The 15,142-nt window shown below is 36.0% G+C and overlaps 1 protein-coding gene across 1 annotated transcript; it reads right to left on the bottom strand.

Moving 5' to 3' along the window:
- Positions 1 to 210: 210 nt before the first annotated feature.
- LOC110617023 (probable receptor-like serine/threonine-protein kinase At5g57670) lies at positions 211 to 2,987 on the bottom strand. The gene is made up of 7 exons (XM_021759602.2): positions 2,524 to 2,987; positions 2,177 to 2,431; positions 1,917 to 2,074; positions 1,723 to 1,802; positions 1,495 to 1,630; positions 1,061 to 1,210; positions 211 to 506 (listed from the first exon to the last, which is right to left on the bottom strand). Exons 1-7 carry the CDS (start codon positions 2,723 to 2,725, stop codon positions 309 to 311), a joined length of 1,179 nt encoding a protein of 392 aa, XP_021615294.1. The 5' UTR covers positions 2,726 to 2,987; the 3' UTR covers positions 211 to 308.
- Between the last annotated feature and the right edge of the window lie 12,155 nt (positions 2,988 to 15,142).

Below are 15,142 nucleotides of genomic sequence, written 5' to 3'. Positions count from 1 at the left end.
TAATCAAATTGAATGGAATCAAATCATATCGATTTAATTTAAATTGATTTATACTCAAAATTGATTCAGTTTGATTTTTTCACACTAAAATTTTAATTTTTAATTTATTCAGTTCGATTCGATTTTAAATAGAACTGATCGAATACTGATTTCTACTAAAATACTTCTTTTCTATATCACACACAAATGTATTTAGAATGAGAAAAAAGCTTTTGGCGAGGATTTAATTAACGTATCTAATTGCACCATTAATTTTGTCTTTCTTTTTTCTATTTACTTTTATTCCAAGCTTGAGATTTCATAAACGATTACACGTAGTAATTAAGCTGATTATAACATGGTAAAGAACTTCTGGTTGAGAATGAATCTTGTGGAGAAATTGAGAAGTAGCTGTCGCATTCATATTCTAAATCTTCAAATTCCCATAATTCTTCTTCTTTCTCTTCTTCCTTTGGCATTTTCCACCTTTCTTTATCTATTTCACCTTCTTGCATTACTTCCAATACCTGCCATATATGTAGAAAACTTTTTGCCAATGAAAATTATGTAAAAAGAAAAATTCTAAAACCAACATTAATAGTAGAAATAATTACTCTAAAAACGTCAACTAAAAAAAGTCTAGTTTGATTTAATTTTAAATTAAAATCGGTGATTTAAAATCTAGACAGCGGTAAACTAAAATTATATTGATTCAGCCCTTTCAAAACCTGAACTATTTATAGTTGGGTGTTTAGAAACAAGACAGAAATATATGTGATGTAATGATCTTATCAACAGATTTATTATACATTTGAATGATAATGAAAAGTGGCAGTATGTGAAAATTTTATAATGCAAAAAGAAAGAAATGTGACATATGAACCTCCTCATATTCTATGTGAATTTGTAATAAATACTTTTATAATGTGATGTGGTAGGGCGCCACGTGGAAGATTATGTAAAATAAACTTGAGATTATGTTTGATTATAGCCCATTGCTAACTAATTTGAGATTATGTTTAATTAATTGGCTTTGAGTTAAGCAAAAATAAGATAAATAAGTGTGTAGAATATTGTCTACCTCACTCATGGTAGGGCGCCACGTGGAAGATGCTCGTATACAAAGAGATGCAGCAAAGGCAAGTCTTATCAGCTGTGAAGCATCATAGGCCCCTCCAACCCTTGGATCTACCAGCTTTTCTATCTCTCCTTGGTTCAGTATTGGTTTAGCCTGTTAAAGTCAAACAAATACAACTCTAAAAATAAACTTCCAATATGGAATGCTCCAATTAACCAACCAAAATTTTTTTTCTTAAATTACTTTTTTACCCCTTAATTTTATTTTTCAGAAAAATAAATATTTTGGATACTACAGTCAGAAAATTAGATAAAAATTTATTTAATGTTAAAATAGTTGGATTTTAAAAATTAAGAGATAGAACCGGAGTACCACTAAGCTAAATCTCAATCATAACTTGCAATCATTTTAAATCAATTTGAAATTGGTGACCTTACCCAGCTGTGTATGTTTTGGTGAGACCCATCGACAGGTCTCCTGCCAGAAATAATTTCAAGCAGAAAGACTCCAAATGCAAACACATCTGTTTTCTCATCTACTATTCCATGCATGTAGTACTCTGGTGCTAAGTGCCTGTTAATATGTGCAAAATTATTCAACTCAATGAGTTCCACTCCAATAAGAAGAACCGTAAGAGTTTCATATCATCAGAAATCAGTAGATACCCGAAAGTTCCTTCAATTGGAGCAATTGAGTGGTGAGTCCATTGAGATGGAAGCCATTTTGCCAATCCAAAATCAGAAATCTTTCACATTCAGAAACCCATAAAAGAAAAAGGGGTACATACCCATCAGACAACAATGAACTAAAATCAAGAAAAAGCAAAGAAAAAAGGACTAATTCCATATGGGTACCTTACCAGTGGTTCAAAATCAGCTGTCAATAGTATATTTGAAGATTTAATGTCTCTGTGAATAATCCTTCTCTTACATCCCTTGTGTAGATAATGGAGCCCTCTGGCAGTCCCAATGGCAATCTTGTATCTTGTTTTCCAATCCATAACTGGAAATTTCTCATCTGAAAGACCAATTTTAAGATAAAAAAATATCAAAATATTGCAAAATAAACAAAACCCAGAAAGGAATCAAACTGATTCTATGTAGTACTTGGTTTGTGTACCATGGAGATGGGAAGCAACAGAGCCTCCAGACGAGAAATGGAAGATGAGATAAAGCCCATTGTCCATGCAACATCCGAAGAAAGACAACACATTGGGATGAGACACATGGCCAATTGTTCCAATCTCTGTCAGGAACTCCTTCTCTTTCCTCTCATCATTACAAGCTTTTGTTAGCCTTTTCACTGCAATCTTCTCTCCATCTCTTAACATTCCCTTGTATACCTCTGCATATCCTCCTTTTCCCACAAGATTCTCTGAAACCCACGTAGTAAAACTCAAATTTAAGGCAAAAATTAAATAAATAAGAGCAGCTCATATCTGCATATGCATATAAATGTCTTAAAACCTGGGCTAAAAGCATTGGTGGCATCAGAGATTTCCTTAAAGGAGAAACATCTCCAAGTCGGTTTTGGAGAATGCTCTGGTTCTTGAACAAATTTAGAGTTAGAGAATGCTCTTTTGTCTTCTTCAATGGTGATTCCTTCTTCAAGGCCGTGCCTTTTTAATGAAAAAAACCTTTTCAAGCTGTTGGATCTTATATACTTCATTGCAATAATGTCAAATGAAGCAGAACACTCTGTTTCATGCAAGAAGAAGAGAAGGAAGACAATAAACTCTTTTTCTTGTGTCTTGTGAGATTATTTTAAGGAAACATCAAGAGCTTGAGAGAGAGAGAGAGAGAGAGAGAGAGAGGGAGTGAGAAGAGATAATTGCTAGTAATTAAGGAAATGAAAATTCCGATTTCAAGTTTAAAAGGGTTGCAAGATTGTATTGAATTCAACTTATTTGAGCTTTTTTGTCTGAATTGAGGAATGATTGGAATGTAATGGAGTTTGGCTATTGTTGTAAGGTGGGGTAGTTCGAGTGTACTTGTGTCTGTTACTTAAATTTGGCTCCCATTTAAGTATTCATTCTTAAATATTCCCGTCTTTTTAACATTAATAATAATAATAATAATAATAATAATAATAATATTAAAATTATTATTATTATTATTATTATTATTAGTAGTAGTAGTAACTGAGTCAATTGTTGAATAGTTAAGTCATATATTCTTCATTTTAGCATAAAAATAAATCATGAGTTATTCAAAGAAATTGTCCCATGATAAAAGCTTGGGTCTCCATTAGGACATCTAACATTGGGAATTAATTGGATATAAAGTGAAAAGTTTCAAAAAAGGAAAAAGGAAATTGCCAAATATTAATTAATAATTTATTTAACTGAAATTTTTGAACTAATTTTCCGCGTATTAAAGTATTTCTTTTTTGCATTTTAAAATAATATTCTCCACATTAATTTAATATATTTAAAATTATCTAAATAGTTTAAAGTATTAATTGAAATTAATAAAAGAATAATTGTGTTTGTATAATAAACAAAAATATGCAATATAAGGTTGTTGAAATAATCCTAAAATATACCATCCAAATAAATCATACACAATAAGGAAGGACTGTATAGGAGCCGGTCAATTTTTAAAATAATACACATTGATGTCGGAGTACTACTTGATGTTTTATCTTTAATAAAAAAATTTATTTTTATTAATGAATTTTCATATTATGAATATATTTATTTGTTTAATATATCTCAATCAGGGGATATACTTGACGTATATATAAATAAAATTGAGAGACAATTAAATAGAAATGTGAAGAATAGTAAGTTTAGATAGACTCATAAATACTATGAGAAACATACTTAATGCTATATAAGGGTCGTCCAAAATAAGATATGAGCTATCACCACAGAACAGATTCACGTGATAAGAATCTGATAAATAAGAGACACAGTCCTACCCGAGGAAAAGAAAATCCAAGCACCTCAACACCCAGTTTATCATTAAGACTCGCCCTCTCTGGATAGGACAATTCTCGGCACAAAGTTACTGTTATCAAGCATAGTTCAGTGAATTCCCATCACACCTGTAATCGCGGGATCACTGACTTATTAGTTGGCGATATCTCTTATCAAGTAACCACATCATTATCGGATTACCAAGAAATGTCATATTAATCTTCATTTTCTTATAATATAAAAGGGAAACGATCACAAAGGCAAAGGTACGCTATTCTCTTATACTACTCAAGTCCTAAGCAATTCATTACATTCGCTCTATTCTTCAATATACTGAATTGAGCATCAGAGTGATTGCTGTGGGCACCCACCATCTCATGTTCTCTTTCTTTCAGGTCTAGCCAATTATAGCACAACTCTATTTTCCGGTTATATTATTTGGTTCCATTGCCGAAAAAATCCATTGAATCCATATTGTTCATTTAGATAAAGTCAGTCTCTTCTTTCTTTTCTCTTAAAAAGAAATCTCTCTCTTCTCAATTGAAATGGCCGGTAGTTTACAAGCTGCTGCTAAGATTGCTACCAATGAAGGCGTCATGTGGGCAAAACACGCCCTTAATGGTTAATGAAGCAGATCTCAACAACTTGACCAACGAGCAGATACTCCGGTACATCTAAAAGTTGCAAACTACTCTCGAGCAGTACAAGGTGCAAGGAAACCTAGAGATCACTGCAACCCAAAAATTACGCGGAGGAAAAATAAAGATCTCTATTCCTCTTTCAAGATCTAAGTTCTTCGTTTAATTCGAAAGGAAAGATAAAGAGACTCACCTTTTAGACTTGACGAAAAGAAATTGTTCCAGACTGATGGTGCTACTTCTGAAACGAACACCTTCAATGGTATCCACATGAACATTTCCGTCTGGAGTGCTAGCTCTCTAAACAGATGAATTAGCTATGTGCTCCCAATTTATAACCCAAAAAAACGATTACAGGAAAAATCTTTTTTTCGCAATTCAAAGAAGGTCTTTTATGTTCACTCGTTTTTCTCAATCTTTTCATTTTCTCATACTTCTTTTCCTAAAAGAGTTGTGTTCAACCCAACCATCACAATATCGCAAATACTAATATATCTATACAATAAGTCTTTTTCAAAAGAAAACGAAAAGATGTTTTATCTATAACAGTTATATATAGGCCGCAAATCTTTTAAATATTATTATCTCTTAATAATAACAAATAATTAATATTAATAGTAATAACATCTTTATTAATATTATTATTAATAATACTAACATACTCTTAGCCTATTAATAGGACATAGCATATCAAAAACGTTCTTTTATGTGTGACCCAATAGACTCACATAGGTATCATCGATTCATATCACATATAAATCTATCGTTTTGAACATCATATATAAAATGAATTGAACAAACCAATTATCATGCCATTCCAATAAATATGTATCACATATAGCACATCAATCATGGCATATTAGACTTAAATGAAAAGCACAAGTTGGCTCTAATACCATTGTAAGGATGCCCAGAGAGTATTGCAACCCAAAATTACGTAGTGAAAAAAGATGTTTGTTTCCCCTTTCAGGATCTGAGTGCTTCATTTAATTTGAAAGGAATGATAAAAAGACTAACCTTTTAGACTTGACGAAAATAAACTGCTCCAGACTGATGGTGCTGCTTCTGAAATGAACATCCTCAATGGTATCCACATGAATGTTTCCGTCTGGAGTGTTAGCTCTCTCAACGGATGGATTAGCTATGTGCTCTCAATCAACAACCCTAGAAAACGATTACAAAAAAGAACCTCCCTACCGTAATTCAAAGAAGTTGTTTTTATGTTCACTCATTTTCTCTCAGTCTTTTCGTTTTTCCACACTTCTTCTCGTAAAATAGTTGTGTTCCACCCAATCGTCACAGTATCGCAGACACTAATATATCTATGCGATAAGTCTTTTTCAAAAGAAAACGAAAAGATCTTTTATTTGTAATAGTTACAGATAGGCTGCAGATCTTTTAAATATTATTATCTCATAGTAATAATAAATAAATAATATTAATAATAGTATATTTATTAATATTATTATTAATTATAGTAACGGGCTCTTAGCCAATTAATATGACATATCACATCAATGGTATTCTTTTGTATGTGACCCAATAGGCTCATATTAATTGGCAATAGGTCCAGTCCAACAAGGCCCATAAATCATAAGCATCCTCTAGCAAGACATTATGACTATCCAATTAATATGAGGATCGATAGTCCGATAAAGCCTAATAAAAAGAGCATGTATTAATCCATTTGTCACACAATATCTAGTTTGAAGATAAGTTATGGTCAATGTCAAATTTATAATGTTTAAACTTATAATGTTCAAACTTATAATTTCTTGATCTCTAAGCAGACTGATAAAACCAAATGATATTGATTACATTATCAATTCATTTGAGCACGACCATGCATTTCTCAGTCTCACTTATCGAGAGGTCCAGAAGATATCTCTCTCAAGGAGATAGACAAATTCTATCTTAATTGTTTAATATCCTCTACATAATTTCTATTATGTTCAATCATAACCTTTATAATTATCCAATTAAAGACAATGTTTGGTTATGTCAAAATATAGCAGTTCTTATGTTGAAAACTATGACAATATCAAGTCAAATGATTAAAACATAACTATCTTGAGATTCACTTATGACAATAACTCATGTAGTGATCTCAATATGGGTCCATCCAATATTTTATTTTTTAACAAGTATCTATGATTATTGATTTATATCAACATACACATAATCATCTCATGATTATCAATTAATAATCATACTAGTCATATTTTATTATTATTATCATAATAATAAGTAACCAGGTATGTTAATCATTATTATATAGCATGCAAACAAATAATTATGATAATAAAATCTCTTTTATTGATAAATAAAATGACATACAAAAGGTCTAAGATAATGGTTTAGGGTAAATACACTAACATTTATATGTCTAGGAAAAATACAAAAAGACATAATATATCATAATAGATCTACCCCCACACTCCCGGCCAACTCAGCGCGGAGTTGGATCCTTGACTATGGCGTATGGTGTATAGTCCATAATATATCATTACGCTCCATATCTCAAGAAATATTGGATCCACTCTTGCATGTTGGGTTATGAATGAAAAAACTATCAATACATGCTATAATGGTAGATTTCAAATATTTCTTTACATGTCGATGTTGTAAATCATATTGGTATCAGTTAAATGGAGTTTATGCCTTCTTTTAGTTCAGTGGTGTTTAATGGTAAAGTGTAATTCCTTTTATGCAAATGCATGTGGGTTTGGAACTTGATTTGAGTGAATGGGAGAACACATTCTTAAGAAAGTCTTTTGTGTTAATTTGGTTGAGATCCTTTTATGCAAATGCATGTGGGTTTGGAACTTGATTTGAGTGAATGGGAGCACACATTGTTAAGAAAGTCTTTTGTGTTAATTTGGTTGAGATTTGAAGTTTTATACGTTGATTATCAAAGCATGTTAGTTTACTTGAAGTTCTAAGCTGTCTTAGGTGGTTGTGATATTCTAAGTTTGATAATGTTTGATTAATTTTCAGAGTCTTAAAAAATATAGCAAAATTGGGTTTTAGCATTCTAGTAAACTCCAGATTCTCCTGCCAAAAACACTTTTTAGCAGTTGAATATGTACTATAAAAAGGCTAGTTTTGGCAATTTAAGGTGCTTCTAAAACCAAACTTTCAACTTTATACCTAAAAATCCCTTATTCTTTTTTTTTTTTTTATGTTTCTCTTATATGTTTGTTGTCATATTTCAAGGGGTGTCTTAGGGAGAGATATTTTAAAATTATTAAAAGATTAATTTTGATCTCTCATTTCAATTGATTAAGTTAATTTGACTTTAAGAGCCGAAGGAGCCAAAAGCAAGGAACTCACACTACTTTAGCAAGGTGATATTGTATTTTCAAGAGTTGAGTTATAATACTCGACTAAAATCCAGTATGAGAATTCTAATATTTTGACAGAATCTCTGTTGGAATTTGAAATCTTAAAACTGAAAACTTTCGACGGTAAAATAGATTTTTATATAATGAATTTTAAGTATTTTAAGATGTGTTAAAAAAAAAAAGTCTTAGAAAAGGGTTTAAGGTTCGGCTGCCAAAGATGGCTTTTCCAGCCCAACTATAAATTGAGCTCCACCAGAAAGTGGAGAGAAGTTTTCTCCACTTTCAGGTAGAGGTGAGCCTAAGAAAAACTTTTGATGTTTTCACTTTAATCTTCCATATATCTTTTAGAAATTCATCATTTTATCTTTGGTTTTGAAGAATCAAGCTGAGATTTTGAGGTTTTTAGCAATCGGGCCTTCGAAGCTCATTTCTCCCTCTTCTCTAAATTCCTTCTTGTTGTGGTCATTATTTCCCTAATAAGTTGTGCTTTCAAAATCTTATTCTTTTGGTTAAGTTGCAATCTATTTTCATAATGTATTGGGTAGTTAGAGTGTTTGCATGCAAAGGTCATGGTTTTTCTCATTTTGTTTGAGTCCTGAATGCTGATGTGCTAGATTGCTTGCATGTTGCTTTCTATGGAGTTTTCCATTTGCTTAGAGGGTCCTAGGTTGCTTTGGAGTGATTTTTAGTTGTTGCATGTGTGTGGTTACGTTTTGAGGGCTGTTGACAAAAAGCAAAATCAGGTTCTACATTGCAGAAGAACCCAGGTTTGGCCGCAGAAGCGAGGTTCGATCGCCGAACCTGCTTATGAAGGCTGGCCTTTAGGCTGCCTAACCTGCCTCCAAAAGTTTGACTTTCAGATCTATAAAGGGACTTTAGGTTGCCCAACCTGCCGTCGAAAGTCCCCTGTCTAGCCATTTTCAACTCGTTTTCTACATGCTTTCTTATATGCTTTTAGGAGTTTCTTGGGATAGTTTTAAGAGTGGTAAAAGTTATATTTGAGCCCTCATTTAAGTCCATCTGTGTAGGATCAGACTTGGGAGACCATAGAGATCGGCAATGGCATAACTACTTCAGAGCTAGGCTTGCATCAGCCAGAGCTGAGTAGAACCAAATTAAACTATTATTTTAAAGAAATTAAATGTTTTAAACTTACTCATGCATCACGAATGCCATATGTATATGAATAGGTTATTTTACATTATAATTCACAAATATAATGCATTGCATAATTAATTATTATTGTGGATGGATGTTGGATGACCCACTAGTTCTTGAACAAGCTATGCTATGTATGACGGATATGAAAGTCCAAGTCAAGACCCATTCTATGCCCCTAGCATTATGTAAGAGAAAGACCAGGATGGCCATTCTACTCCCCTTGCACTGTGGATATGTTATGTATGTTTAAAAGAAAGTCTTAAGGAGCACCTGTTACAGGTCAGGCACTATTGAAATTGCGAAGGGTTACTGGTGACAAGTCTATCTTGATGTCAATTATTTATGTTATGGTGAATTCATACGATCATATGTTTTATTGAATTGTTTTACGTTATGTTTTTGCTCACTAGGCTCTAGTGCCTTATCCCTTTCATCTAACCTCAAATTTGCAGGATTAGAGTTAGCTCGGGAGGTCAGCAGTGGTTTATGGTATAGTTATGATATAATAATATAGTTATGGACATGTAATATGTTGTGGTTTATAATTGTTGTTTGCTCAAGTTTTCTTTTATGATCCCTTTATTATGATTTTATTGTATAAAACTTTTGATTTTAATCTATATTTGAACCAAACTGAGGCATGTAATGATAACCATACTTGAGCATTTGGTGAAGGCTCTAGTATGGGTTTATGTTTTCAATTATGCTTGTATGCATGTTGAGTTTTCATTCATGAGATGAAAATATTTTTATATATTTTTATGATCATGGTTGGGATTATATCAAATGTAACAGGATGTATAATAGGCCTACTATGCACTTCAACGACCTTAAGTCGATTTGAATCATAACACTGATAGCGGTCTGGTTTTTGGATCGTTATCGAGTGGTATCAAAGCTCTAAACAACTTATCCTGGCAATAGTTTACAAATGAGTTTGCAGGATGGGCTTTTTCAGATAGTTCAAAGGTGTTAAAGGTGATAGAGTTTGATCAGTTAAGGCAAACTAAGAAAATGAGTGTAGATGAATACATAGATAAGTTTTTGGAGTTGCTCCATCATGTAGATAAGGCTTATGACACCGACTAGAAGAAAGGTAGGAGGTATACCATGAGACTCCACTCTAGGTATTCCTCCCTAATCTTAGTAGTAGAGTGTAACGATCCGGAAAACCGAACCGCTACCGGCGCTAGGATCCAGTCGACTTAAGGTCGCTGGGACCCGTAGCAAGCCTAACATACAACCTGTATACCTGTTAAATCCCATACATGATCATACATACTCATAAACCTGTAAACTTTTTCTTTTCATCAACCAAGCTTAACCTGTACAAACTCATAGTCATAACATAAAACCTCACACTGGAGCCCTCATCAAATGCTCCAATGGGGTATCATAACATACATTAAGTTTGGTTAGACATAAACATCATAAAAACATTTTATAAATCATATATCAAGGGATGACCAAACATACTAGGGTCAAGCACCATTCTAATCCTCAATATCATCATTACATTACATCATATTACTATTCTTTACATTACATAACAATTCATCATGTCCACATCTAACTATTACATCGCATAAGACTTTACTCTTCTTGACTTCCTGGTCAAGCCCGTACCTGCAAACCTGGGGGATTAGGGAAATGGAATGAGCTACTAGAGCCCAGTGAGTAGAATAATAAAACATTTAAAACATATGCCATAATGGAATGCATCACATCACAAACAAATCACATCAAGGATGAACTTGTCATCAAGGAATGCATCACATCACAAACAAATCACTATGTAAGAGAAAGACCAGGACCCATTCTACATTCTGGCACAATTGGATATGTAGAGGGCTATTGGTGACAAGTTCATCCTTGATGTGATTAGCTGTGATGTGATGCATTCCATGTTATCATATGTTTTAAATGTTTTATTATTCTGCTCACTGGGCTCTAGTAGCTCACCCCTCTCCCTAATCCCCCAGGTTTGAAGGTACAGGGTAGACTAGGAGGTCAGCAAGAGTAATGAAGTCATGTGTATGTAATAGATAGAGTGTGGACATGATAAATTGTAAAATGATGTAAAGTTATGAATAGTAATGTGTAACGACCTGGAAACCGGACCGCTACCGGCGCTAGGATCCAGGTCGGCTTAAGGCCGCCGGAACCCGTAGCAAGCCAAACATACATCCTGTGAACCTGTTTAATCCCATACATGATCAACAACATACATAAAAATTAAAACTTTTCTTTCCAAGCCTAACCTGTGCATACATAACATATCATAAACCCCTCGTTGGAGTCCTCATCAAATACTCCAATGGGCAACATAACATATGTTAGGCTTAGATAACATAAACATCATAAAAACATTTTTGGATCATATACACAAGGGATTTAAAACAAACTCCAGTCAAGCACATTCTAAACTTTCATTACATTACATAACATACTTTTACATTGCAAATAAACCATGTCCACAGCTATGCTATTACATAAACTTCTCTTACTCTTCTTGACTTCTCTATCTACACAGTACCTGCAAGACTGGGGTTAGGGGAGAGGGGTGAGCTATAAAGCCCAGTGAGCAGAAATTAAAAGCATTTGCTTTAGTTCCTCCATTTTTAGGTATATTATTATTCATTTTATTATTATTATTGTTATTATTATTATTATTCATTTTATTTTATTTCATGCTTTCATGAAATGCAACACATCACAGCTAATCACATAAAGGATGGTATTGTCACCATTAGTCCTCAACATCTCCAAATGCCAGGGGCGTAGAATGGGCCTCACTGGTCTTTCTCTTACATAACATAACATAACATCCTAAAGTGCCAGGGGCGTAGAATGGGCCTCGCTGGTCTTTCTCTTACATAGTGCCAGGGGCGTAGAATGGGCCTCGCTGGTCTTCCATAACGTATCATCATAACATAACATCAGAGGACTATGGATCACCCAACAACCATCCACATCAACATCAATTTGTGCAATGCAGCATATTCGTGAATTCTAATGCAAACATCCTGAAATATTGCATGGCATAATGATGCATGGGCAATGCTTTATGATTCATTCATTTATCCATTTACTTTACTTTAAAACTTAAGGAGTTGTTCCACTCACCTGGTGACTGAAACTTTTACAACGGACTCTGAACGACTAACTCACAACCGGGGGTCTCGGTTCCTCGGGTCCGAACCTACACAGGTGGACTCAAATGAGGCACCAAACAACAAGAACATAACTCTAAACATACCCCCAAAAACCTCCTAAAAACACCTCAAAACAATCCTAGAAAACATGCAAGAAAAGGCTGGGAAGGGCACTTTCGGCGGCACCTTCGGCGGCCGGAAGTCCCTCCAGAGCCAAAAGTCAGGCAGGTTCGGCGGCACCTTCGGCGGCCGAAACTCCCAGACAGAGACGAAACTCATGCATGTTCGGCGGCACCTTCGGCGGCCGAAAGTCTCGGACAGAGCCGAAACTCCAACTTTCGGGGGCAGGCTTCGGCAGCCTAAAGCTGCCTCACAAGCCATGTTCGGCGGCCGAAACTCCCTTCGGCTGCCGAACCTGGTTTCTGCCAAGGGCAGAAACTTGGCTCCTCTTGCCTCCAAGTTTCCCAAACTTCCTAATCATGCATAAAACTCTTCTACAACACTCATACACAAGCATACAAGCTCCTAGGGGCCTCAAACTAACTTAAACCCCAACTACAACACACAAGCAAGCCACATTGTTCAAAACATCAATATTAACCCATAAACTCAACATATACCCTAACATGCATTTCTACCCATAGATCTTGCATAAAACTTATTTAAAACGCATAAGGAGCTTAAGATCGGCTCTTACCTCTTGAAGATCGAGAGGGAGACGACCTAAACTTGGAGATCCACGAAAATGAGCTCCTGAGTTCCCAAAGCTCCAAAACTTGTTTCAAAAGTTCAAAACCTTCAATGCAAGCTTAAAACTCAAGAAAAATGGTGGGGATTTGAAGGAAGAACACTAGATTGGGAAGAAGGAGGTCGGAAGTTAGCTGTGGCCGAAAATGGGAGAAAGCTCGCCCATTTCGGCTAAGTGCCCCTTTTATAGTGGCTGGCCAGACCATGTTCGGGGGCCGAACTTGCCTCCGCATACATGCCATGTTCGGCGGCCGAACTTGACTTTCGGCGGCCGAACCTGGACTTCCCTCACTCATGCTTTCGGGGGCTTAACGTGCCTCCAAAACGCATGCATGTTCGGCGGCCGAACTTGACTTTCGGCGGCCGAACCTGGGTTTTCCTCCAAAGACTTTTTATGCAAAAACTCATTTCATTATCATACTTAAAACCATGAAATGATTTAAAACATTTTATGAAAACATGTTTCTACCCTACTAGAGGCTTCCGACATCCGAGATTCCACCGAACGGTAGGAATTCCGATACCAGAGTCTAGCCGGGTATTACATAATGTATGTATTGATATTGAGGATTAGAGATTGTGCTTGACCCAATGTGTAAGGTATCCCTTTTTATACATGATCTTAGATGTTTTGTGATGTTCATGTAAACCAACTCAACGTATGTTACATCGCCCATTGGGGCATTGATGAGATCCCACAGAGGGGTCAATGCTTATGATTATGACTATGTTCAGTGCACGCACAGGTTGAGTTTGGTGTATGAGAGAATGTATGAAAGAAAAGTTTTAAATTTTTATGTATATTCTTGATCATGTATGGGATTAAACAGGTTTTCAGGTTGTATGTCAGGCTTGCTACGGGTCCCGGCGGCCTTAAGCCGACCTGGATCTTAGAGCCAGTAGCGGTCCGATTTTCGGATCGTTACAAAATGGTATCAGAGCCCTAGGTTCATAGGATCGGACCTAGAGTGTCGGGCTCATAGATGTTCTAGAAGGTCAAGCACAATAGGAAGATCATGTCCACTAGGATAGGATGTTGAGTCCTGTCTTGTACGATGATGTGAAATGCCATGATTATATACATGTGCATTAATGCTATGATATGAATGATATATATGTGATGCAGGTTCATGTGTTTCCACATGAACCATATGATGCTAATGTTTGTGTGATGTGTACTGTTTTTTAGAAAAACAGGATGAGAGGAACCCGTCGATCTGCAAGATTGACTGGAGTACCACCTGAGGATGAGGACACGAGCGCCCGTCCTCCTGCATTGCCTAGGGCAATGTCATGTAGATCAAGCAGAGAAAGAGTGTCAAGGGACCCTAGAAGGTCTTTTGATGCTAGCAGAAGGGGGACAGATAGAGGAGGAAGTTCTTCAGATGTGAGGGAGGTTATGGAAGAGGATCAGAGGAGGGATGGGAATCTGGATGTCAACATGACGGAAGAAGGGACAGGGGAGTCACAGGGAGGCGCTCAGGCCTCGGGGTTTGGTTTTCCACCCCATTATCCACCCTTCCCACAGGGTTCAGGGTATCCGATGGGAGGCACATCGGATTACTCCAGCTTTAACCCCTACCCTACCTACATGCCTTATCCACCTTTCTATCCACCTTACACATAGTACCCAGCTTATCCACCCTCACCCTTCTATCTTAACCCGGTAAACCCCACCTCAGGGAATGCTGCACCCCCACCTCCACCACCTACAGAACCAACAGCCCCAGTTACTCAACCTTCTAGACCTAGCTCAGCCGGTGGGAGCAAAGTGAAGATGACAGATTACCTTAAGCTGGATGCTCCCAAATACAAGTCAGGGGATGATCCCTTTGAGTACCTGAGAGTAGTGAAGACGATAACGGATGAGCTAGGGGCAGATGACAGCAGGGCCATTCAGATGGCAGGGTTCACTTTAAAGTGCAAAAAGGCACGGGAATGGTTCAAGTGTTATGTGGACCCAAGACTAGACGGCATGACATGGGAGGAATTTGCAAATGAGTTTGCTGGATGGGCTTTTCCAGACAGTTCCAGAGAACTAAAGATGATTGAGTTTGAGCAGCTGAGGCAGACAGAGCACATGAGTATAGAGGAGTACACGGATAAATTCTTGGAGCTAT

The sequence above is a fragment of the Manihot esculenta genome, chromosome 6, assembly GCF_001659605.2.
Source record: "Manihot esculenta cultivar AM560-2 chromosome 6, M.esculenta_v8, whole genome shotgun sequence".
In the NCBI taxonomy this organism is placed as follows: Eukaryota; Viridiplantae; Streptophyta; class Magnoliopsida; order Malpighiales; family Euphorbiaceae; genus Manihot; species Manihot esculenta.
The sequence above is the reverse complement of the archived record's forward strand: the minus strand, read 5'-3'. Positions and strand labels throughout refer to the sequence as shown.

Coding starts and splice junctions, on each gene's coding strand:
- LOC110617023 (XM_021759602.2), bottom strand. CDS start 2,725: ATGAAGTATATAAGATCCAACAGCTTGAAAAGGTTTTTTTCATTAAAA. Junction 2,075..2,176: donor TGTTGCTTCCCATCTCCATG/GTACACAAACCA, acceptor TTGGTCTTTCAG/ATGAGAAATTTCCAGTTATG. Junction 1,803..1,916: donor CAGCTGATTTTGAACCACTG/GTAAGGTACCCA, acceptor TGAATGTGAAAG/ATTTCTGATTTTGGATTGGC.